Source organism: Schistocerca gregaria, chromosome 3 (genome assembly GCF_023897955.1).
Source record: "Schistocerca gregaria isolate iqSchGreg1 chromosome 3, iqSchGreg1.2, whole genome shotgun sequence".
Taxonomy (NCBI): domain Eukaryota; kingdom Metazoa; phylum Arthropoda; class Insecta; order Orthoptera; family Acrididae; genus Schistocerca; species Schistocerca gregaria.
The window spans coordinates 725,931,544-725,959,033 of record NC_064922.1 but is presented as its reverse complement, the minus strand read 5'-3'; the positions used below and the strand labels follow the sequence as shown (position 1 = coordinate 725,959,033).

At 44.5% G+C, this 27,490-nt stretch overlaps 1 protein-coding gene across 1 annotated transcript in view; it reads left to right on the top strand.

The window, feature by feature from the left end:
* The window catches only part of LOC126355582 (glutamate receptor ionotropic, NMDA 2B), a 1,429,141-nt gene that overhangs the window by 908,288 nt on the left and 493,363 nt on the right, over nt 1-27,490 (top strand). The window contains exon 7 of the mRNA XM_050005946.1: nt 1,472-1,701. Coding sequence (XP_049861903.1) covers nt 1,472-1,701 — 230 coding nt within the window. The remainder of the gene's footprint in view (nt 1-1,471; nt 1,702-27,490) is intronic.

Here is a 27,490-nt window from a genome sequence, read left to right as displayed (position 1 = left end):
ACTGTTCATGACATCCAGTCTTACAAATTTACTGTCTCTGTCCAGATCATCCGCTCCCAGGTGGCGCAGTGGTTAGGCACTGGACTCGCATTCGGGAGGACGACGGTTCAATCCCGCGTCCGGCCATCCTGATTTAGGTTTTCCGTGATTTCCCTAAATCACTCTAGGCAAATGCCGGGATGGTTCCTCTGAAAGGGCACGGCCGACTTCCTTCCCCATCCTTCCTTAATCCGATGAGACCGATGACCACGCTGTCTGGGCTCCTTCCCCAAACCAACCAACCATCCACTCCCAAAACTCCGCCATCTCACTCCTCGCATCCACCACTGCTGGCGGCTCACCTCCAACTGCGCAACGCTACGAGTTGCTAACAGCCAACTGCCCAACACTACAATAGCTACTATTTCAACAATGCCCACAAGCCAGAGACTGAACACAGCACAGCCAGTGATTTTCATACAGAGCACTACGTGGCGGAGGCGTTACCAATATAAGAACCTAAACAGCCTACTTACAATACATGATTGTCTTATCTGTTAGATAGTTGATTTTGAAAACCAGTCTAGCAGTAATACTACTATAACCAAAATATAACCAGCCACAACATAATGCAACGAATAACCAAATTTGGTTTTATGAACTGCTGGTAGCAAGTGTATCTAGCATTAATGGTAATCATACAGTTTTCCTTTTAAAAACACAATGTAGCTATAAGACATTGAATAATCCGTCACTCGGATATTTAAGAAGCTAGTAGAAAACAACACTTGATTTAGGAAGATAGTTGTCAAACAACATACGTAGTTGTAGGCACATGAGCAAAAAAACATTGCGAGGTGCGTAGACCTCGGCCGTGCGGTTCTAGCGCTGCAGTCTGGAGCCGAGCTACCGCTACGGTCTCAGGTTCGAATCCTGCCTCGGGCATGGATGTGTGTGATGTCCTTAGGTTAGTTAGGTTTAATTAGTTCTAAGTTCTAGGCGACTGATGACCTCAGAAGTTAAGTCGCGTAGTGCTCAGAGCGATTTTGCGTAGACCTCAGTCTAAGGTTGACTTACGCAACAGATATTACATAATATTCAAAACTGAGAGTTTGGTAATCAAAAATGTCAAAACTTTGTCCACGAAGGATAAGTAAGTACTGAAGTGTAGAGCAAATATGTAATCAAATATTGGTATATGTAGGCACAAGTGGTGGCATTGTGTTTCATGAAATGCAGTTACTTTTTACGCCCCTGTTTCGTCGAAATGGACGCATTACATCATACAATTGCCATTCATTAGGTGCTGATTAGCACTCCTGCACTTCTCTCTCTCTCTCTCTCTCTCTCTCTCTCTCTCTCTCTCTCTCTCTCTCTCAAGAGAGGTAGGTTCATTGAATAATTCCTATACTTTGTGGACAAGAACTTATTTTGTAGGCTATTAATCTATGGCTGGTGGTCGCTAACGGTGTGGCGTCATGTGCCTTACCAGATCGGCGTGTGGAAGTCGTGGCAGAAGGAGGGCCTCGACATCAAGGACATCGTGTGGCCGGGCAACAGCCACACGCCACCGCAGGGCGTGCCCGAGAAGTTCCACCTGAAGATCACCTTCCTGGAGGAGCCGCCCTACATCAACCTGGCGCCGCCCGACCCCGTCACCGGCAAGTGCAGCATGAACCGCGGCGTGCTCTGCCGCGTCGCCAACGACGTCGAAATGGCGGGGTGAGTACGCTCCCCGTCCCATTACCGCTTGCGTTTCCAGGAGCGAGCAGCTCCCGATAGCTCCAGGTGCGCCACGCTCTTCCTCTATAGCAGTGGTAGTCAACCTGGTCCGTTCCACCCACTAGTAGTAGTTACAGCTTTCATGGTGGCCGGAAGGGATTTAAGAAAAAATTCCTTAGATTTTTAAAAAGAAAATTTAGATTAAGTATTTGGTAATTAATTATTATTGAGTGGTTTTATGTCACTCTCTTTTATGGATTTTGTAAAATAAAATTACTTATCTTCTCTACTGGGTGTTCCAAAACTATTTGTTCAAATTAATACAAGAGGTAGAAAACATCAAAACAAATATGTTAGGCCGCAATTTATGAAGATTAACTTGCTAATTACAGCAGTGGAATTCACAAAAGCAGCTCCAACGCGCAACCATTAGCCTGTATGCACGCAGAACATCATCGGAGCATTGATTGTCTTGACCGCTGATTGGCATGTCCACAGTGGTACCAGCAACGACGGTAGTTCCAGTGACAAGGTATTCTTCTTCTTTTCACAACGGTTTCATGTATCAGCTGCGTCAAATTCCGCTAGAAGGACAAACTGAGACGCGTCAGATCAGGTGACCTGGGTGGCCAGGCCACAAAGCCATCTTCGCCGATATTGCTCTCAGATGATTCCTCACGAAGATACCGAAATGGGATTGCGCCCCATCGTGCTGGAACTACATCCTTTGTCTAACATTCAGAGGTGCATCCTCCAGCAGTTCTGTTCCACGAAGGTGCGCTATCTGCACCCGCTGAGGTGGAATGGAAGAACGTACGGTGCTATCAACATATCGCCGAGAATACCGGCCCACACATTAACACCGAATCGCATGGGATTGAGTACCTTGTAGATTCACACGTGTCCAAACATGCGAAATGTGGATATTTGAATGTCAGTACACTTTCCCTATCAGTGACACCGACACAACGGCTTACGCCAGGACCATTAACAAAAGTACCCTAAAATTTGTATACTGACCTGATTAAACTATTACATATTCTACTTCAGTAACTGTAGATTATGATTACTAACTCCCATCGACTTTCATTCATTGCTCATCATCAGTTATCTGCAACATTATCAGGTCCTTTGCCTCTCCATTTTCTGCGATCCATTGCTTCCTTCTTAAGGCTGCTGTAGCCGGCCCTGGTGGCCGAGCGGTTCTAGGGGCTGCAGTCCGGAACCACGGGACTGCTACGATCGCAGGTTCGAATCCTGCCCCGGGCATGGATGTGTGTGATGTCCTTAGGTTAGTAGGGTTTAAGTAGTTCTAAGTTCTAGGGGACTGATGACCATAGATGTTAAGTCCCATAGTGCTCAGAGCCATTTGAACCATTTAAGGCTGCTGTATGTTGTACCGTCCATCATGTCATCCAGTATCTGGAATCTCTTCCTTCCTCGCTTCCTTTTCCCTTCAGAATAACATTCTACAACTGTTTTTATCAGTCCGTCATTCTTTCTTAATATACGCACAATCCAATTTCTTTTTCTTCTCTTTATTACATCTAGTAACTGTCTTTTCTCTCCCACTCTTCTCAGTACCACTTCATTTTTTACTCTTTCCATCCAACTTATTCTTTCCATCCTCCGCCATGTCCAGATCTCGAAAATGGCTTCCTCTCAATCACTGCTACTCAGCTTAATAAACAAGAATAACTTAGTGTGGCCACCTTACCCTCAACCCCCCCCCCCCCCTTTCTACATTGATGAGCAGTATTCAAGTACAATCAATTAGAAACTGTAGTAACAGACGCGGGGACGACCTTCTTCAGCATGCAGACAATGAATTGGAGTAATTCAATAACCACGTGGCTGTGTGTCGGGTATCTTGCACCAGCTATATGATGCCGTCTTTGGAGACACAGGGGTGCAAGATTTAACATGATATGTTATAATCATCTTGATTTCTTACTTATTTATTGACACAACATGGTATTACGCACTCGCAAGTGGAATACGGGGAGCAAAATCACGCGAACAGAGCTCGCAGCGTGGAACTCATCTGCAATGCAAGGCATGGCGGGTAATACGTCGGGGATGGTGATGAGGAGAAGAAGGATGGCGGCCTGGCAGGCGAATGCGTCGCTTAAGATGCGACGACACGGCCGGCGCGCGTGTGTCGCGGCCTGGAGGCAGCAGCGGCGGCGGCGGCGGCGGCGGCGGCAGCCACCGCCCCCACACCCGGCCGCCGCCCCCACACCCGGCCGCCGCCGCCACAGCCGCGGCACGCTCGGGGCTCCTGGACCGCTGCCGACGCCACATCGACCCGGCCAGGAGCGCCCGCTATGCAGGTGGCCCCTGCCCCGTCCCGTAATGGGGCATCGCTCGCGAGGTTGGTCGCCATAAGCCATTCCTGCCTCTCCGGCACAAGTTGTAACGCCGCTTCACACGGCCTAGCGGCGAGCCGCTTCAACCCTTCGATGTCGCCGATCATTTTTGTCTAGTGGTGGAAAACAGAATTCCATCACGTATTCTCCTGGAAATAAGAAAGCTAACATTCTAGAGTTCGCCGTGCTCAGTTCGGCGAATGATAAACCCCGCGGCTAGCAGCGCCGTTGCCAGTTTTCAACTGCGATATGCGAAAGGCTGGTGCCGATACCGAAGCTACAAGGGGCGTTCAACTAAGTAATGCAATACATCTTTTTCTCACCAGTGTCTGTTGAAAAAATTTTAAATTTCTTGTGGGACGTCCTTAAGTAGCCCTGCTTTAGCCCGTATAGTTTCATTAAGTTCCGAAAGATGGCAGCACTATATTTAGCCTTAAAAGCGGCGTCCGTATCTGACATGCGTTCCAAGCAGAGAGCTGTCTTTGAATTTCTTTGTGGAAAACCAGAGCATCGCAATATTCGTAGCAGCTTGCAGAATGTCTACGGAGACATGGCAGTGAACAAAAGCACAGTGAGCCGTTGGCCGAGGCGTCTGACATCATCACAATGAGGTCTTGCGAACCTATCCGATCGCCCCCGTGCCGGACGGCGGCATACAGCTGTCACTCTCGCAGTCTTCGAACGTGTGGACACTTTCATTCGAGATGATCGACGGAGCACAATCAAACATCTCGCTGAACAATAGGACGTCTGTGTTGGTATGCTGGCACCCTCATCTACCAGCTGGGATACTCAACGGTGTGTGCTCTCTGGGCTCTCCTCCGCCTAAAAGAAGTCCATAGGGGGTAACGGAGGATCGTCTGTGCGGAACTGCTTACACGTTACGAGGCTGATCGTGGCACTTTTTTGTCGAATACCATCACAAGCGATGAAACATGGTATATCATTTCGAATCTGAAACAATACGGCAATACGTGGAGTGCACCACACTGCCTCTCCTCCGTAGAAAAAGTACAGAGTCGCACCCTCGGCCGGTAATGTGATAGAGACGATGTTCTGGGACTCTGAAGGAGTTATTCTACTTGATGTCCTCTCTAATGGTGCAATGACCAATTCTGAAGGGAATTGTGCTGCCGTCAGGAAATTGAAGAAAAGACTTCAGCGTGTTCGTTGCCACAAAAATGAACTTTTCCCTCTCCGTGACAACGCAAGGCCTTATACAGTTCTGCAGACCAGGGAGGAGTTCATGAAACTTCACTGGACTATTATTTCTCATTAACTCTACATTCCGGATCCCGAACCTTCCGACTTCCATCTGTTCGGCTCACTACACGGTAAGCAGTACGTGGATGATGCGGACGTTGTTGATTCAGCAAGATGTTGGTTCAGACGTCAACCAGTAGAGTGGTACCCTGCGGGCATACCGGTCCTGTAAGGTGCCGTAAGGCGTCGCATTGAACGGAGATTACGTTGAAAAAAATGGTTTCGTAGCCAAAAGAAATGGGATTAGTTTGGTGTATTGGCATCCTGAATAAAACTAACCTGCTTTCAGAAAAAAAAACATGTTTCTTTACTTACTCTAAGGCCCTGGTACATAACTTTAATAATAATCGCCTATAGACCTGCACCAGCCACAGTGACGTTTACAAAATCGCAATACGCGATTAGGCGTCGTAGAAGCGTGAAGAAGTTGCGCCAATCCAGTTTTAAATGTCAGAACTCTTGTTGTGTGTTTTGGCCTTTGGGCGATCAGAATATTGCTTGTTTCAAGTTTCTGATGCGTTTAGTGGTATTTCGACCGATGGGTACTTCTGCTCGAAAATTGCAGGAACGAAAAATAATGAAATTATATTCAGGAATAAAATCGTTTACATCTTGAACGTCTTATTCTTTACCTTGTCGAGTGGGATCCATGTATGCTCAGTGAATTGCTTTACTTCTTGTGCACCCGTGACCTCATCGGTTTTCGACTGATTCCCTGGTCATCAATGGTGTTTCATAGTCCTATTTAACCCATTATATAGCAGGTTTTTAAATTTATTAGGACAAGGTATTGCACGTTTTAGTTGCCTTGTACATGGGATTCCCTGACTGTGATGGAGTAGGGAAATAGATTTATTTTTATGAAGATAGTAACTGTTCTCGAAAGAACAGACACCATTGATGACCGTGCAGCTTCTCTAGAACAAATGATAATTAATTGAAACTCTCAGCTGCCGACAGGGGTTGTTGATATACCTCGATGTGGACAGCTGAAAATGTGTGCCGCGACCGGGACTCGAACCCTGGATCTCCTGCTTACATGGCAGACGCTCTATCCATCTGAGCCACCGAGGACAAAGATAAATAGCGCAACTGCAGGGACTTAGCACCTGCACGTTTCCCGTGAGACCCACATTCCCAACTGTCCACAATCTACATACGTAACGTACCTAATAGTTATTTGCCCATCTACTCATTACTCGCACAGCTGAGGGTTTCAATCAAGTATCATTTATTCTAGAGAAGCTGCACTGTCATCAGCGGTATCTGTTCTTTCGAGAACAGTTACTATGTTTATATATACAGTTAAAGGCTACCCAGGTATTGACTTTCGTGTGTGCGAATGCGCACAGAACTTCTACGAGAATCGTCACCTTAGTGTGAGCGAGTAATGAATGGATGAGCAAATATGTATTAGGTACCTTACGTATGTAGATTGTGGACAGTTGGGAATGTGGGTCTCACGGGAAGCGTGCAAGGGATAAGTCCCTGCAGTCGCGCTATTCATCTTTGTCCTCGGTATCTCAGCGTTTCGGTCAGAGAGCTGGTTGGCCTCTGTAATAGATGGCTAGAGAGACTGCCATGTAAGCAGGAGATCCAGGGTTCGAGTGCCGCTCGGGACACACATTTTAGCTGTCTCCATAGAGGTATATCAACAACATCTGTCAGCAGCTGCGGGTTTCAATTGTAAATGATGTTATTTCTGAAGAATTAAGTCCTTCCAGTGACTAAAATATTATTTCATTTTATGTAAATCAATGTAAACGTACCAGTATACGTTTTACGAAAGCGAATTGACGAAGCCTTCATGGCGGTCTTCCCTTATTCGCAATAAAACTAACCAAACGGCAGAGCACGTACTGTCCAGAGCCTCCGGTTCTCGTGCAGTCCACGGCAACATCTCTGTCATCTACTGACAAAATACTAAGTTATAAAAAGGCCATTGCCAACTGTAAGTAGCCACAGGTTGACTGAGAGCAACGCTCCCACTTAAAAGGCATTATGACTGTCACTGATCCTTCAATGGCTTTTGGAAATGGGTGTTGCTTGCGACCAATGCCGTAAACAAGAAAACAAAGTTTACACTATAATACATCCTAAAAAAGGTCGCAGTCATTATCTTTCAGGAGATACATTTGAAGATTTTCCAGGAGTAAATAAAAGGCTCAGTCTGTCACTGAAAGAAAGCACCTATATCATTGAAACAGTTGTTTAGAACACCAACACGACTGGTTATATTAATTAGAAATCGACATCAGTTCGAACAAACAAATTGTCTTTTTAGATTATATTTTCATCGTCTTACTGTGCGTAGTCTTAATATCTGTCAAAAGGATAAAACAACACATGGAAAGGGGGGGTGGGTGTAGTTTTTACCAGATGTGTAACAGCATAGAATGAAACAAAAGTAAAGTGACAAATTAAATCTTAACCTCGATTTTGTCAAAATTTGTCTTGCAGTCAGCAACACTAAGGCACTTGGTTTGGTGTTAGTCAAATCACTCAAAACTCCGTCTGACGATACGGAATGAAGAATATTTTTTAGATAATTTTTAGTACTTACACAATTTAGTTTACTCCAGCAATATTATGCACGAAGGAATTTTTAACAGAAGACCAAAGGATTTAAAATATCGCCACCCAGCATCTTGACTGTTGTTGAGACTGGTTTGCTAAGTTCTTCACACTACTGTGTCCTGCGCCAGCCTCTTCATCTTCCAGTAGCTGCAGCAACCTGCATCCGTTTGAACCTACTTGCTGTATTCAAGCCTTGATCTCCCTATACAGTCCCCCCCCCCCCCCCTACTTCACTCCAATATTAAATTGATGATTCCTTGACCACATCCACATTCCAGAACAGAAGCTTCTTTCTTGTCCGAACTGCTTATCGTGCACGCTTCACTTCCGTACAATTCTACACTCCAGACAGAAACCTCCAGAAAAGATCTGCTAACACCTAAATGTATATTCTTTGTTAACAAATCCCTCTCTTCTTACTGTTGCCAATACTTATTTTATATACATTCTACTTCGGCCATCATTAGTTATTTTACTACTCAAATAGCAAGACTCGTCTACTGCTTCTAGAGTCTCATATCTTAATCTAATTCCCTCAGCATCGCCTGAATGCTGTAAAAAAGAATTTCCATGAAAACAATTGTTGCACGTTACTGTAGATCCATTTCTTAAGTGGATTTAATTTTTAACAAAATTATGTGGCCTTTCTGCGTACTGCCATACGCCGTAGACCTCGCTTCAGTATCTTTAATTGTTCACGAAACGAAAGCTGTGCAAGTCTTTAGGTATACAAGTCAGTAGTACAAATCTCCGTTGAATCAGCTGACTGTGTAGACAGTTCCATATCAGACGCGAGCACTGAAGGTGGACCAACGGATATTGTTCTGCCTTCATAATGTCGCAGTTGTCACATCATAAGGCAGTACAAAGATATGCGACAGAATTCCATCATCAAAGATTTTGGATATAATGAAAGGTGTTCTGTTTTAGTAGAGTATCTTTACATTTAATTTACCATTGTACTTATGACCGCTCTTAGTAAAGGATAACATTTCAGATAACTATTTTGCTTTTTATATTATCCTTTTCCTTCTGTCTCACAGTGTAGCTGTAATTGTTAAATACGAAAAATGTGTGTCGCAAACTGCATTTATCGATTTATGTTGATTGAGGTGCCCCTAATATTTAACCTTCAAAAAACGCACGCCAGATTTTCATATTCTGTCGCTCGCTACGCGCAAAATATTTGCCCTACGGAAAAAACGAATAGGGCCTTTTTGTAGGAAATTTAATTTGGTTAAATTTTGGATTAGGTTGCATTTTCGCTAGAGGCCGAAATTTTCGTGTTACTCAAGAAAAACGCATAAAATTTACCTTCAAATTCACCCCACCCCCCCCCCTCCTCCTCCTCACAAACTCTTCCTCAACCGAACAGGATTTGCGACTGTAGGAATTATTTCTCACATTCTATCTTTCTTGGTCTTCATTGACTGGCCTTATTACGCCATCGGCTTAGTCGACTACTTACAAATTATAAAATTAAAGTTGAGTAAATGTTACCTAACAATTTTGTGAATTCATGAAGCGTTTTGACTACTAAACTACTGTGCTTGTAAGGGTTAAATTTGGATCGAGCTGCCACCATAATTAGTTTTAGAGTAACGCTTAAAAAATTCGTTTTCTCATTCCTTCCCTCTCTGGCATGTTTATTGCAGTAATTTTAACGAAGCTTCGGACTATGCTGGTGGTGTAATAGTCTACTCAATAGAGACCAAGAAAGGTCGAATATCGGGAACAGTTCGTGTACTTGGAATGTTTGTGCAGGGTAGAACGGAGTGCAACATAACAGAAATCGTGGCTGGTGAGGGATGAGTGCGGGGATCATGTGCGTTTGAAGGTCCTGCAGCTAAAACGTATCCAAGTAAAAAATTTAGCTACATAAAGTTTCCTACAAAAAGTTCTTTATTTTTTTTCTGTGGCAGTAATAGTTTGCACGTATCTGGCGAGAGAGTGCGAAAATCTCGCACATGTTTTATCAAGGTCATCTACAACATCGTGGGTTGCATAAAACGACAACGGTAGGGGCAGCTGAATCACGCTGTATACAAAACTCGGTTCCTTGTAAGAGCAGATCTAAAATAGCAAGATTTATGTTGTCCGGTTTTCTAACTGCACTGACAATATGAACAGACCACTGTATTAAAAGACACACAACAGTCCAAACGCATATATCCCAACCAATAAATATTTGTCTTCCAAGTAATGTGAAGCTGAGTAACAATCGTGTAGCCTAGTAGTTAGTCTAATCTGCAGAATAACAGTCATTATAACTTTTCGTTACGATGTCCCTTGTGGTTCAATAAATAATAGGAGTTCCTTGAGAAAGGCAGGACAATTGTAACTGAAGTTGAGTAGACGTTAATCAGCTCCTTTCCGTTGTTTGCAATCAGCAACTCTGTGTCATGCTCTTTGTTTTGTACAATCCATGGTAAGTTTGCATGTTATGTGGTAATTAAAGTAATATGCCAGATCGACTTCGAAGTCATACTCTGTAATAACTGACCATGGACCACCAATAATTAAAAATATTCTGGTGCTGAAATTAAAACTTGAAAACCCAAAAGAACTTTAAACTGCTTCATCCTGTGAGAGGTAGAGAGTTTATTCTTGTTTATACACTCCGTAATAAAGCTATTAAATTCTTCGTCACACATCGGACATAGAACAACGAATAATAGCAGCGAGTACATGCTTGAACGCTTAACACATAAAATCTCTGCGGCACATTATATAATCTCTGGTGTATGGAATTGCCGTAACTTGTTTCACGATATACAATACCAGTACCTAAGTAAATTTCCACAGCAGTTCAAAATTGGGAATAAATTTATCAAATGCGCTGTGCTACCCATGAAAGAAAGTTGGTTGGTTGGTTGGTTGTTTGGGGGAAGGAGACCAGACAGCGAGGTCATCGGTCTCATCGCATTAGGGAAGGACGGGGAAGGAAGACGGTCGTGACCTTTGAAAGGAACCATCCCGGCATTTGCCTGGAGTGATTTAGGGAAATCACGGAAAACCTAAATCAGGATGGCCGGACGCGGGATTGAACTGTCGTCCTCCCGAATGCGAGTCCAGTGTCTAACCACTGCGCCACCTCGCTCGGTGAAAGAAAGTAACGAGTGGAGTATTTCATTATTTATATCATTACTGACACATTGGCAGGTTTTCAAAAATGGCTCTGAGCACTATGCGACTTAACTTCTGAGGTCATCAGTCTCCTAGAACTTAGAACTAATTAAACCTAACTAACCTAAGGACACCACACACATCCATGCCCGAGGCAGGATTCGAACCTGCGACCGTAGCGGTCGCTCGGCTTCAGACTGTAGCGCCTAGAACCGCAGGTTTTCAAAAGACATCGTTTACGATGGACGATAGTAAAGAAACAATACGACTGCAATTTCAGATGCTGTCCCGGTTCGCTTCATGAGCTCCTGGTTGTTACTGTAAGAGGTAAAGAAGTAAGGACATCCACAATGAGAATAGAACTCAAGCTTGATCTTCCATCTACATTTAGATAATTAGAGACGAAATGTAATCACATCTCCGGCAGAGGAAGGAAGACTGGGTTTTAACGTCCCGTCGACGATTGGGTAATTACGGAGCACGAACCGAAATTCGACCAGGAAATTGGATCCCTCCAGAGGAACGATACCGGCATAGACTCAAGTAATTTCAGGAAACTAGTTGGTGAGCGATCAGTGCATCTTAGTGGCATGTGGAACACGGGGGTTGAATTCCCGGTACTGCCATGGATTTTTCGTTGACCGGAGGACTAACAAGGGGTGCACTCACTTAAGTTTTGTGAGGTCAGTGAAGCGATCATACTTGTGTTGTCCTCCCGGTCTGTCAGCGCAGTTGCTATTGTTATTCTTTCAATATCGAGCCACGCGGGATTAGCCGAGCGGTCTATGGGGCGCTGCAGTCATGGACTGTGCGGCTGGTCCCGGCGGAGTTTCGAGTCCTCCCTCGGGCATGGATGTGTGTGTTTGTCCTTAGGATAATTTAGATTAAGTAGTGTGTAAGCTTAGGGACTGATAACCTTAGCAGTTAAGTCCCATAAGATTTCACACACATTTTGAATATCGAAACCGCACTAAGCGTAAATGTGGACTTCCAGACGGAGATTTCAACCTCCGTTCCTCCCAAATGCGATTCCAGGGTCTTAACCAGTAATTGATAAGAGGCCCTGCTAAACCCGCAGGACAGGACAGCTAGTTTAAATTGTGGAAAGGGGCCAAAATAAACGGCTGTCATTTACACTCCAACATACAACTTTATTTATTCGACCAAAAATTACACAAGCCAAGAACATTTAAAAATAAAACACACAGCATGACGTTCAAACTCTAACGCTCACTTAGGTGTGACAGGCAGTCGACCCAACAATCGTCGATCCGACGACAACCCAACCGACAGACAGTCAACGGACCCACCGACAAGATAACTTCCGCTCCACCTGACCAGCACACAACAGGGAGTTCAATGGAACAACGTAGAAGGTATTAGCGCCCACAACCAATTATATATTGAGCTGTCAAACTACACACCGTGCTGGACAGCGACAACACGATGAGGAAAATACACTGCCTGTATTTATATCAACGTCCAGCGCAGGTAACCGGAACATTAACGGACACAACGCAGGAGATTCCACTGGTGCAATTCATTTCAAAATAACCAAGTACATTTAAACTCCACCGGAGTGTGGCTAAAATTTGCCAACTTGAAAACACACGTTGTTGCTTGCGGTAATGTCCCAACAGCCGACAACGAAATGCAAACGACACAGTGTGAACAGTCGTGACTTGCTGGTAGATTAAGTCAAAACTCAACTTTCATGCCCAGGATCGGACAGCCATGGACCTCGTAGCAATGGGAACACCACCACACACTCTGACCGCACATGGACGTCACCAGCGGGCCCGGAAAAGCTTTGCGCCGCAGAGATTTCCTCGCTGCTCCACGCCAACAGACCAACTGGTCGCACATAGCACAGCCGGAACTATAAGCGCCAGGCCAAAGATAGTACAAGGTGCGAATATCGATACACACCGCTGCTGCCACTTGGGGAGAGAGGATAACAGCATAATCGCGATAACCGCGGGATACTGAACACAGAATAGCAACCAAGGTTTAATCCGACGCATAATATGAGCCAGCCACGGCTCACTTGATTTTGTCGGTACGTTGGACAAAGGGGGGGGGGGGGGAGGGGGTGAGTGCGGATGGATCTATCGTGAAGTTGGTGAAAAGTCCATACTAACGATCACCTAAAGTGGTTTAAAAAACCTAGAGGCAAAGCAAAGTAGTTGCCCATACAGAAATTAAAGTGCCACGAACCTCAAACGGAAGCAGCAGTTGTAAAGGTTTACATGTTTTGTTAACTTGGTTGACTCCAACGGCATTCGCTTCAGAACTGCTACAAAATCGTCAGGCAATAGACCGCGCCACTCGAACTGTCAACACAACTGGCAATGCTAAGAGTATCCTACGACTTCCATATCACTGGCAACAGGTTAGAGACAATGCTGGTGACTACTTTGAAGGTCAGTAAGACTTTGAAACACGTATCTATTTTATAAATAGTTGCCGCTATTAAAGTTCTAACCCTCGTATAACTGCAAATAAGGCCAAGATAATGGCTTTCAAAGGGAAGAATCCAACCGGATGGAAAATAACAACAAATGAGAAAATTTTAGAACAAGTATCCCAATTCAAGTATCTAGAGTGTGACATTAGCTTCAGTATGACAAAGACATTGAAAACAAGGTTAATGAATGTCAAGCTATTTGCTGGGCAGTTGCTACGGTTTTGGGAAGAAAAACAAAAAAGGAAACATAAACTAAACTCTTTAAAGTTATGGCTGTACCTACTATCGTGTACTGTTCCGAATCATAGATGGTAACAAAAAAAGAAAAATCACATATACATGTTGCAGAGATGAAGTTCATGAAGCTGTAATAAAATGGATAAAATAAGGAATGAAAAAAATCAGCTTTAAAAATCTTCTCCTTTAATGACAAGATAGAAGAGAATAAAATGAAACGAAAGATCATGTTGATAGGATGTTAGAAAACAGATTGCCAGCGAGATTATGAATTATCGGCCGACTGGAAAGGGAGCATTAAACTGATCCCGTAATAAATGTATAGACGGGTGGATGGATGATTGAGACCGGAACTGGTGACAACAGCACCTAATACTTCGAAGGAGATGATTAAGATGATGATATTTAAGGATTTTTGAGGAGCAGTTTCTCATACCAAACCTCGGGGCCTCTCTTCTTGAATATTTGGTGAAACGAACAGAATATCGACCTCAGAATGCTGCCGTCAGAGGTCCCGTTGTCTGATAGATGAGCAGCCTCGAACAACTGAGTTTGCCGTCTGCGTTGCCTGTCATGATATCCAAGACCATCTATCACCCTGCATACAGGAAACACGTGAAACGGGGCTAATAATGTCGTCTATGATACTATGCGATGTGTTCTTCACCGGAGGCAGTGATCTACTACGTCATTAACCTAGCTGGCCATTAATTTCCAGACTGTCAGAGAAGCTATTCTTCAAGCTGATGGTCACATGCCACATCGGATGTAGCGCCACAGCCGGATAATCTTCCTGATAGTTTATGTATCGTCAGGGAGGTGTTGCATGCAACACAACTAGTATAACCCAATGGACGCCATCTACATTTTCACTCATGGACAATAAAATTTCAGCTGATAATAATTTTAAGTCGCAAATGCTATTAATACAGAAAGTGAATAACGTACTTTTCACATGTTTCATTGCATGCAGTGTTCAATGTAAATAACATTAGAATAATATTCTAACTACCGGCAAACGACAACGACAGAGGCTCTAGAGGTCTCATAGATATTAGTTGTGCGCACCAGTTGTCTCCATCACGTGTTTTGAGCTTTTAGGTACTGTGAGCGAGATAATATTCAAAAACCACACATAATAGAACACTTCCCATAATAATTAACTATTGAACTTAGCATCTACGATTAAACTCATAGAGGCAGAATTTGTAAAAATTATATGTGTGTTACATTTGGTAACTATTTTCTTTTCCACAAGCAGAGCATGCTGCTAGCAGTGTTTTCAATAGAAGCAGTTCAGAAGTGTTGTCATGATGGAAATAAAATGATGTATTTATTCCAACAAGCATTTTAGTTTTACCCTTTGTATGGTCTCAAAGGCAGTAATTAACGAGATAATTATCATCAAGCATTGCATCATCTCTGAGACAACGTGGACTTCAGCCAGTAAACAGTAATTTTTTTCTTTTGTGTCAAAATTTGATAGCAATTGCCAGATAGAATTATAAGAGAAACATGATTCAGTCAGTTCCAAAATATACTTCAAAATCTATATCAAGCCAAAGGGGAACGGCAGAATTGGGCGAATTGTGTGCAGTATATTTTTGCCGACCTTGTTTGCTCAGAACAAATCCAGATATGTAATGACAAATGCCACAGAAGACTAAGAAACTCTATGACACAAACGATTCTGGAAATTATAAATTACTTATGTTGTAAAAACTATCAGCAAGAACATGAACCAAAGTCTGCCAACAAAATATTGAAGCAAGCAGCCGCTACGTAAGACTGTACTGTAAGTGGTGAGTGCTGTGACACAATGAAAACGACTCAACCAATCGCATTACTTTGAAATCAACTGACGCATTATATATCTCACTGTAACGGTAACATCCCGACAGCAATTTTTGGTCACATCGCTGACACATTGCTCTATCGAACTGCTCGGTGCATGTAGTTCTGCGAAAGTACGGCAGAAGTAAAGCTGTAAGGACGGGTGTTTGGGTAGCTCAATTGGTAGAGCACTTGCCCGCGAAAGGCAAAGGTCTCGCGATCGAGTCTCGGTCCGTCACACAGTTTTAATTTGACACGAAAGTTTCATATCAGTGCACACTCCTCTGCAGAGTGAAAATCTCATTCTGGAAATATCCCCCAGACTCTATTGTTAGGCCGGACGTTAAAATCACGGAAATGCTTCCGGAGAAGGGTGTCTGTGAATAACATACTGACTACGACAACAACTCTAAAAAAGAACCTTTTTACAGAGTCATTCAAAAGTGCAAGAGAAGTGCTCAAAGGCGAGAAGTATCCTACAGTTTAGGTTGTTTCGTCATGGGCACATAAACTGAAAAGTCATCATAACGCGTACCTCAACGACACATAAGGAAGGAAGATTAAGGTTTAAATTCCCGGCGACATCGACGTCATTAAAGGCGGAGCAAAATATCGGAATGTTTCAGAGATGGGAAAGAAAATGGTTCAAATGGCTCTAAGCACTATGGGACTTAACATCTGTGGTCATCAGTCCCCTAGACTTAGAACTACTTAAATCTAAATAAACTAAGGACATCACACACCCATACCCGAGGCAGGATTCGAGCATGCGACCGTAGCAGCAGCTTGGTTCCGGAGTGAAGCGCCTAGAACCGCTCGACCACAGAAGGCGGCGGAAAGGAAATCAATCAGGTCGTTTCAATAGAATCATCCAGAAATTTGCCTGGACTGATTTAAGGAAATCACGCGAAACCTAAATCCACGGCCTTTGTCACAGTCAGCAAAATTCTTCTGGGTTTCAGGCCGAATAGTCAACTATAAAATTCCGAGGTTTCGGCGACTATTGCTAGACGCCTTCCTCAGGGTGTATTTGCAAACTGCATTTAGCAAAAACACCCTGAGGAAGGCGTCTGGCAATAGCCACTGAAACGTGGGAATTTTATAGTCGACAATGCGACCTCAAACCTAGAAGAATTTTATTGACTCTAAATCTGAATGGCCGGACGCGAATTTGAACCGTCGTCTTCCCGAATTCGATCCACTTGCTAACCACTGCGCCACGTCACACGGTGACGATACAGAGGTATGTTTAAACTACTGTAGACGCATTTTTCTTGTTTAATACCTGCTTTCAGTCCAGAAAATGAAATCATTTATGGGGCTGCCATTCAGATGAGACATTAAATATGTGCCTCAAATTTATGATGAGATACCAGTTTCTAGTAAGCTAGAAAAAAATTATAAAATGGCACTATCATACTCAATCTACAGTTGAGGTTGACTTGTGTTTAACCCTGATGGATAGTGGTGACGACGACAGCCCGCTTGAGAGGTGGAAGTATGGCGGTAGTCTCTTTCCTACGCATTTAGATAGAAGGATGTTTTGTGTTCCAGCCTGAACTCAGCCTAAAGACCAGGAATGTCAGTTGCCAGGAATTCTTATCTCGGACAGACGCAGCAGATGTGATCCGATATGAGCCGACGATATACTGACAATTTGTTATAAGTACAACGATAAGACAGAATAATTTGGTGACAACTTTGTTTCTGTTAGATGTCTACACACACGTAAGTTTGAATCTAAGAACCAGATTGTGTTATAAAGAGAACGGCAGTGGTATCTTTCGCTCTGAGACTCATTACATTGCATAAGCTAATACACTCCAGGAAATGGAAAAAAGAACACATTGACACCGGTGTGACAGACCCACCATACTTGCTCCGGACACTGCAGGAGGGCTGTACAAGCAATGATCACACGCACGGCACAGCGGACACACCAGGAACCGCGGTGTTGGCCGTCGAATGGCGCTAGCTGCGCAGCATTTGTGCACCGCCGCCGTCAGTATCAGCCAGTTTGCCGTGGCATACGGAGCTCCATCGCAGTCCTTAACACTGGTAGCATGCTGCGACAGCGTGGACGTGAACCGTATGTGCAGTTGACGGACTTTGAGCGAGGGCGTATAGTGGGCATGCGGGAGGCCGGGTGGACGTACCGCCGAATTGCTCAACACGTGGGGCGTGAGGTCTCCACAGTACATCGATGTTGTCGCCAGTGGTCGGCGGAAGGTGCACGTGCCCGTCGACCTGGGACCGGACCGCAGCGACGCACGGATGCACGCCAAGACCGTAGGATCCTACGCAGTGCCGTAGGGGACCGCACCGCCGCTTCCCAGCAAATTAGGGACACTGTTGCTCCTGGAGTATCGGCGAGGACCATTCGCAACCGTCTCCATGAAGCTGGGCTACGGTCCCGCAAACCGTTAGGCCGTCTTCCGCTCACGCCCCAACATCGTGCAGCCCGCCTCCAGTGGTGTCGCGACAGGCGTGAATGGAGGGACGAATGGAGACGTGTCGTCTTCAGCGATGAGAGTCGCTTCTGCCTTGGTGCCTATGATGGTCGTATGCGTGTTTGGCGGCGTGCAGGTGAGCGCCACAATCAGGACTGCATACGACCGAGGCACACAGGCCCAACACCCGGCATCATGGTGTGGGGAGCGATCTCCTACACTGGCCATACACTTCTGGTGATCGTCGAGGGGCACTGAATAGTGCACGGTACATCCAAACCGTCATCGAACCCATCGCTCTACCATTCCTAGACCGGCAAGGGAACTTGCTGTTCCAACAGGACAATGCACGTCCGCATGTATCCCGTACCACCCAACGTGCTCTAGAAGGTGTAAGTCAACTACCCTGGCCAGCAAGATCTCCGGATCTGTCCCCCATTGAGCATGTTTGGGACTGGATGAAGCGTCGTCTCACGCGGTCTGCACGTCCAGCACGAACGCTGGTCCAACTGAGACGCCAGGTGGAAATGGCATGGCAAGCCGTTCGACAGGACTACATCCAGCATCTCTACGATCGTCTCCATGGGAGAATAGCAGCCTGAATTGCTGCGAAAGGTGGATATACACTGTACTAGTGCCGACACTGTGCATGCTCTGTTGCCTGTGTCTATGTGCCTGTGGTTGTGTCAGTGTGATCATGTGATGTATCTGACCCCAGGAATGTGTCAATAAAGTTTCCCCTTCCTGGGACAATGAATTCACGGTGTTCTTATTTCAATTTCCAGGAGTGTAGATATTAAATGGTTCAAATGGCTCTATGGGACTTAACTGCTCTGGTCATCAGTCCCCTAGAACTTAGAACTACTTAAACCTAACTAACCTAAGGACACCACACACATCCATGCCCGAGGCAGGATTAGAACTTGCGACTGTAGCAATCGCGCGGTTTCGGTCGCAGGTTCTAATCCTGCCTCAGGCATGGATGTGTGTGATGTCCTTAGGTTAGTTAGCTTTAAGTAGTTCTAAGTTCTAGGGGACTGATGACCTCAGACGTTAAGTCCTATAGTGCTCAGAGCCATTTGAACCATTTGATACGGATGCCGTACCGCGAAGCTGTACGCCAGAAAAGGACAGACAAGCGTAGTGTAGGCAGCCTCTTCAGCAGATCTGTTATAGGCGTTCCGCCAATAAATAGCCCCCTTTTGTTCGCTTTCACCACAACAGTGTCTATATGATTGTTCCGATTTGACTTATTCGTAATTCTGATGCCTATCTATTTACTCGATGTTACAGCCCTTGGAGTTGTGTGATATATCGTGTATCCGAAATTCAGCGGATTCCTTTTAGTATTCATGTGGATGACTTCAGACGTTTCATCCTTTAGAGTCAGATGGCACTTTTTGCACCTTGCAGATATCTTGTCTAAATCTTTTGCAATTCATTTTGATCGTCTGATCATTTCACAAAATGGCAAATGACAGCATCATCTGCCAACGATCAAAGAGGGCGTCTCAAATTCTCTCCTAACTCGTTTATGTAGATCAAGAACACCAGAGGGCCTATAAGACTTTCTTGGGGAAAGACATAAATTACTCAATGACATTCCGTCAGTTACTACAAACTGTGACCTTTCTGAAATCAAGTCACTAATCCGGTGACGCAACTGAGACGATACTCTGTCCCATCCTACAGCATAATTAAATTGAACTGAGTGTAGTTTCATCAGCTGTTGGGAGTATGTCAGGAGCAACACCAGTCAGGAGCAACATAGAGCTATTACAACATCAGCGTGGCGAGCGCGCAAGACTGAGCCTAGTTCTACCCAAGCCTGCCGCTCCGAGCATTCATGCTCTGGCCGCCATGCCTGAGCACAGTGCGTTGGTGAGCGAGCAATGCGCTCAATTCGCAGACTTTTGATGGGCGACATATATGTGTCCATCTCGACCAATGAGACGTCAGCAGCACCCTCTATGTGATCCATTGGTCTCTTTCAGCACCGCCGCAGGGAAATTCAAGCTGAGTAAGATGATGTTGTGACCACCGAGGAACAATAATTATGAAATGATGCGATTTAGCGTCGTTGTGGAAAAATTGAACTTGCATTCGAAAGGAGTAAGGTTAATATCCCTGATAAGTGATTTTCCAAAAGGTGCAAGAATGAAAATATTAATAATCTGATGAAAACCCCCGGGATGCTGCGACAAGGCAGAAGAAGAAATAATAAGGTGACAAAAGTCATCGGATAGCTACATGAACATATAGAGATGACGATAGTATCGCACACACACCAAGTATAAAAGTACAGTGCATTAGCGGATCTGTCATTTGTACTCATGTAATTCATGTGTTAAGATGTCCGAAGCAATCATGGCAATACTACTGGAAATAACAGACTTTGACAGCAGAATCACAGTTGAATACGTTTTGAACGTTCCATCTCGAAAATTGCCAGGGAATTCACTATTCCGAGATCCACAGTGTCAAGAGTGTGCCGAAGACACCAAATTTCAGGCATTACCCCTCACCACGGATAACTTAGTGGCCGACGTCCTTCACTTAACGGCCTAGAGAAGCGGCGTTTGAGAAGAGTTGTCAGTGCTAACGGACAAGTAACACTCCTTGACATAGTCTCAGAAATCACTGTGGAACATAAGATGAACTTGTTCCGTAGAACAGTGCTGCGAAATTTGGTGTTAATGGGCTATGGCAGTACCCGACCGAAGCGAGTGCCTTTGTTAAGAGCACGACATCGCCTGCAGCGCCTCTCCTGGGCTCGTGACCGTATCGGTTGTATCGTAGACGACTGGAGATCCATGGCCTGGTTTGATGAGTCCCGATCTCAGTTGGGGAGCTGATGGTAGGGTTCGAGTGTGGCGCAGACCCCCCGTGAAGCCATGGATTCAAGTTGTCAACAAGGCACTAAGCAAGTTGGTGCTTGCCCCCTATGGTTTAGGCTGTGTTTACGTGGAATGAACTACTCCAACTGAACCGATCTTTGACTGTAAAGTGTTATTTTCGACTGCTTGGAGACCATTTGCAGCCATTCATGGATTTCATCTTCCCAAATAACGATGTGATGTGACCAGGTCACAACTGTTCGCCATTGGTTTGAAGAACATTCTGGACAATTCGAGTGAGTGGTTTGGCCACCCAAATCGTCCGACATGAATCCCATCGAACATTTATGGGACATGTTCTAGAGGTCAATTCGTGCGCCTGTAACACTTTCACAGCTTTGGACGGCTGTAAAGATAGCAAGGCTCAATATTTCTGCAGGGGACTACCGACCACTTGTTAAATCCATGCCACGTCGAGTTGTTGCTTTACGCGTGGTAGAAAGAGGTCCGACACCATATTAGGAGGTATCGAAAAACTTCTGTCACCCCAGTGCAAAATTCTGATACAACATCTGACCTAAAAAGCAATTAAGCAGGTCTTCGACAAGGTACAGAAACAAAAAAAAAAGAAAAATATCTGCACCGAGCAGCAGATAACCTAGGGCCGCGTAGATCTAAAGTACACGACTTAGCTTGCGAAAGTCTGAAAACACATAACGGTTGACCCAGTGTTGTGTCTAACTAAGTTGGAATAAAAAACAGTTTTGCACACCTGCACAACTACAAGAATATGTGGACGTAGCTCAAGGGGAACAAGGAATGAAAGAATGTGGTTTATAAAAAAATGTAACTTTTGTTCGAGATAAAATTAAAACAGTAACGAAAGTTAAGGTAGTCTGACCGAAAGTGCGCGTCTGTCAAAAATTTCCTGCTAGATTACACTGAGTACCGTGCTTTGAAATTTCCTGGCAGACAAACAGTGCGACGGATCAGGATTAGAATCTGCGACCTTTTCATATCAGTGCACTTTCGATTTCACAGAGAGAATTCATTCCGGATTGAAGACCGTGTTCCTCCATAATATGATGGTCGTCCAATAAGTAAGTTTCGCCATTTTATTTCTCTACAAAATAAACTATGCCGTTGCATGTGAGGGCTGGCAAATTCGACTGATATGTGTTGATAACGCTCGCACGGGCCTACGGTGAATGCCGCAATATGTTGCCAGTTTGCTGCCAGTTAGCATGGAGGTGCCGCTGCAAAGTATCTCCATTAGTGAGATGTGCTCTGTCATTCGTTTCTCCGCGGCAAAACAACAATACGCTGTCAAATTCATCATTTGTTAATCTCTATCTATGGAGAAATCAGTATGAGGATTCAAATGGGGAGGAGACCTGGGTCTATCATTCGACCCCCGAGACAAGATACCACAGCATGCTGTTTAAGAAACCTGGTGAAAGTTCCCCAAAAAGGGGTGTAGTTCACACTTTCGAAGGGGAAAGTTGTAACAACCATCGTTTAGGAGTGTCAGATGGTTTTACTCTTTTACTACGTGCTGAGAGGTACTTAAACGTCTTGCGTAATGCGTGAGCTGTCATCGAAAGAAAACGCCCTGTACTTTTGTCTTGTCTAGTTCTGTTCCTTCATGTCAATGACCGGCTTCAAGCAATCGAATTATCCACGCGGAGCTCGGAAGGTTCAACTAGGAAGTGCTCCCGCACCTTCCATATTCACCAGGTCTTGGCCCAAGTGATTTTCACGTGCTCCCATAACTCAAAGGTCAACTTGTAGATCAGCAATTAAACACCGATGATAAAGTACATCAACAGCCAACGACTGGTTACAATAGCAGGACACGCTCTTGTTCTATAAAAACTTGGTTACGTCATCAAAAAACTATGGAAAGCATAACGACTACGTAGAACAGTAACAGAAGCATCGTACAATGCTAATTCGCCCTCCGATAAGATAAACTTTGTGTAATGTTTTTCGTTTAATGGGGACAGTTACTTATTGGACTCTCCTTGTAATACGCCTTGATCCATCTTGGAGTGCCGTCCATAAGGTGGGCGACAAGTGTCACAGCCTATTTCTCCACTTTTCGAAGGCGACCGTCTTTAGGTCACCAGACGCGCGAGGAGAGTTTCTGCGATGACGCACGGAGAGTTTCAGCTGCTCCCAAGAATCTGGCTCAAATCGAAGGATAATGCGGGCCAATACTTTCGAGTGATTCCTTCCTCTTGGACGAGGGTGTTTAACAGATGGCTAGGATATGTTGGTGTATCATCGCCGAAACGAGTGTAAGAATTGACAGTAGGTTGGACTGTTGGAAGATCCTGATTCGATACGTCATAGCACTCACCCTCGATTTCAATCACAGGCATCCAACACTCGTGATTCCAGTCCAAAATACGTCTAATGGTTGTTTCTGGTAGGGGCCAAACAACGAGGTCACTGGTCTCACCGAGTTAGGCCGTGCTCATTCAAAGAAAACATCCCGGAATTTGCCTGATCACGTAAAACCTAAATCTGGATGGCTGGACGCAGGTTTGAACCGTCGTCCTCCCAAAAACGAGTCCAGTGTTCTAACCTCTGATCCACGTCATCGACAGAACATGTCTGACCCACTTTTCTGTTGAACCCGTGATATTGCAAGCCCGAGATAAGAATTGGTCCATGTTCGCCTCCACACTTTTCTACGACGATCATAGAGCTCAGGACCCATGTAGCGCTTGTGTGGGAAAATAAACCGACGCCAATGAGCCAATTTCTATTCCATGTGTTTCCCGACATACCGATTCACTAAGCGCAATGGCGGTGGCTTGAGGAAAGGTGGTATTTTACTGTTGTTCGTAATGAAAGCTTACATGCGAAATTTGCGTGAGCCTATTGCCTGTTGTCAGGGTCGACCCATTTCTCACAGGTGTCTCCAAAACGGCAGCCTGTTGTACTATCGCATTTTTGTCATGGTACCTACGAGTCATAAATTATGAGTAGTTTTAACAGCGATCGAACGTTGTGAGGTATGTTTTCAATTCTTTGTGTTTCGCTTTAGCGGTTGAATGTTCGAATTATGTTGTTGTGCCCTGTGCCGTTTCGGCACACAACTTCCCTTGCTGACAACTCTTTTTGCCGCACCGTGGCAGCCAGCGGACGGTCTAAACTTGAAACCAGCTTCGAGGCTTGTTGAACAGTGCACACAAGCCACATTGTCGCGTTCACGGTCGGACATGCGGGGCCCTATACTCAACTACATTAACAATGGACGCTTACTTTCATTCCTGTTCGACAAGGGGCTGAACTCAGCGATTTCTTGTTATTAAACGTGCATTCATAAACAGATTTCCGATCAAATAAACACAAAATTTGTGCGTCATGAGGGTGGTTCAAAGTGATTTGGGTACTGAAAAATGGCGTATTTCAAAATAGGAAAGAGCTATCGCTAAAATACATAGGCTCTATTTATTAACTACTGGTTTCGACCCTCTAATTATCTTCAAATTTCTTGGAAATATTTACAGTACCATGTATGCCATCATTCTTAGAGTAGTGAAAATAATATAATAAAAAATCTTTACTGCCGTCTATGTGTTATTGACGGCAGTGACGAAAGACTGTTTTTATTTCATTTGACGTCATAATGAAAATGATTTTTCTTTTAAATGTATGCGACCTGTACGAAATATATTGCTTTAAGTAATTTACATAAGGGGTGATACAAAAGTTTCAGTTTCAGGACGCTCTTGCTGCGAATATGCAACGTAGCACGACTCCGATACGAGTGTGTAAGCACCGACGTGTAGGCAAGGGATCAGAGTGGCAACCGAGTCTTTCTTACGTTTGAGCGGTAGGTGCCGAAACGTGAACTATGGCGGCGTTAATACCAAATGCATCTAAACAGGAACAACGTGCTGTTTTTATTGGCTGCCGAAGAACAAACGCTAATAGGCATCCATCGGAGACTGGATGGTACGTATGGGTCAGCATGTCTGTTGAAAATCACCGTTGTGGAATGGTACGCAAGCTCCGGGGTGGTAACGATTCGACAGAGTACGCCAATCGATGTGGGAGACCAGCCTCATCCAAGATGGGACATTAGAAGTCGAGCATCTGCCCTATGGTCCTGATCTCTCCCCAAGCGATTATCAAGTCTTCAGTCTCTTAAAAAAAAAAAAGCCTTTGAAGGGTTGACGATTCCCGTCGGATATGTGCAACAGGCAGTTACGGACTTATTCACGCTGGAGGACATGAGCGAAAACATTTTGATCCCCCTTGTAACACTCCGGCCGGCACGTAGATGCAGCACTTGTTGACTCGCATTCGGGAGTACAACAAATAAGACCTTCGTCCGCCCATCCTGATTCAGGTTTTCCGTGACTGCCCTAAGTCGCTCCAAGCAAATCCCGGGTTTCTTTGAAAAGGACGCGGCCGATTTCCTTCTGCATCCTTTCGTAATCCGAGATTATGTTTCTAATAACCGCGTTGTCGGCCAGACTTTAAAATCTAACCTCCCTTCCTCTAACTTTCTAAAGCCATTTGACTCAGTACCAAAGCTATGCTTATTACTCAGAAGTACGAGCTCATGGAGTGCCGACCAAAATTTGCAAACTGGTTGAGGATTCGTTGGTAGGGAAGGACTCAGCATGTTACCTTAGATGGAGAGTCGTCGACAGACGTATAAGTAGCTTCAAGTGTTCCTCAGGGAAGTGTCTTCGGACCGCTGGTGTTCATGCCGTATATTAATGACTTTAAGTACAATATTAATAGAAACCTCAGACATTTCGCAGATGATTCATTTACCTGTTATTGTACAATGTCTGGGTCCGCAGCTCGTGGTCGTGCGGTAGCGTTCTCGCTTCCCACGCCCGGGTTTCCGGGTTCGATTCCCGACGGGGTCAGGGATTTTCTCTGCCTCGTGATGACTGTGTGTTGTGTGCTCTCCTTAGGTTAGTTAGGTTTAAGTAGTTCTAAGTTCTAGGGGACTGATGACCATAGATGTTAAGTTCCAAAGTGCTCAGAGTCATTTGTACAATGTCTGGAAAAGAGCTGTACAGCTCTTCTGTCAGATCTTGTTAAGCTTTTAAAGTGCTGCCGTGATTACAGAAATATAAAACAGTGCATTTCACAAAACCAAAAAACGTTGTATCTCATGATTACAATATCAGTCACAATTGGAATCACTAAGCTCTAACAAATACCTGGGTGTAACAATTCGTAGGGTATGAAATGGATCTCTCACACTGGCTTAGTAGTAGGCAAAGCACATTTCCTGTCATTGCTAGGATGCGTGGAAAGTACAGTCACTCTACAAAGGAGATTGCTTACAAAAGCGTCATGAGATACATCCTCAAATACAGCTCAAGTGCTTCGGACCTGTGCCAAATACGACGAAACGACAGATAGGGGAAGGGGTACAAGCCGTCTGCTCCAATGCAGACTGTTAACGAAGGTCCCGCCCTATGGGTTAGATTCCCAGATACGTGAGAGGGCGGAAGACTTCTTAAGTAATAGAATCTAGTATTCTGTCCTGGATGGCGAGTGGTCATCAGAGGCAAGGGTATTCTCAGGAGTGCCCCCAGGAAATACGATACGACCGCATACATAAATGATCTGGCAGACAGGATGGGCAGCAATCTGCGACTGTTGCCTGGTGATGCTAAAATGTACAGTAAGGTATCATTGTTGAGTGACTGTAGAATGATACAAGGTGACTTTAACAAAGTTTGTACTTGATGTCATGAATGACAGCGTGCTCTAAACGTAGAAGAATATAGGAGTAGGAGAAACAATCCTGTGATTTTCGAATAAAGCGTAAGTAGGGTGCTGCTTGATACATTCGCTTAAATATTTAGGCGTAACTTCACAGAGCTATACGAAATTGAATGAGCACGTAAGGAACGTAATAGGGAAGCCAAATGGTCGTCTTCGTTTTATTGTCAGAATTTTGCGGATTTAAATAGAAAACGGCATATAGAACAATAGTGCTACCCGCTTTTGAGTATTGCTCGAGTGTTTGGAATCGGATTTAGATGTCTACTGCTAGATTCTTTTCAAGTAGATTCGATCAAAACGCGAGTGCTAAGGTGACTCTATGGGAATTCAAATGGTAATTCCAGGAGGGCAGAAAACATTTTTTTCGAGAAAATCTGTTGAGATAATTTAGAAAACTGACATCTGAAGGTGATTGCAAAAGGATACTACTGCCACCGACATACGTTTCTCGTAAGGATCATGACGCTAAGATAAATTAGGGCTTGTTTGGAGGTGTATAGATAGTCGTTTTTCCCTCGTTGTATTTACGAGTTGAGTAGCAAAGAAATATGACTAGAAGTGGTACAAGCGATTATGTGAGCAGCATGAGTAGTCACGGATCTGGTTGACCCATTGGAAAGCGTAATGGAGCAGATTAAGGAATTTCACTGCCAATCGCTTGAAGCTTACTTATTTAGTTTCAAGAACCAGCTGTAAGTAAGGAATCTAAAAATGTAACGCAATTTCTCATGTAACTACTGCCTAGGATTCCCAGAGACATGGCTGTACTTATAGAGCGTGCCAGTATTCCGCGCTTGGAACGAGAAGAAGCCATAGTAGTGGGAAGTGCCCTCTCCTATGCAAAATATAATTGTAGAT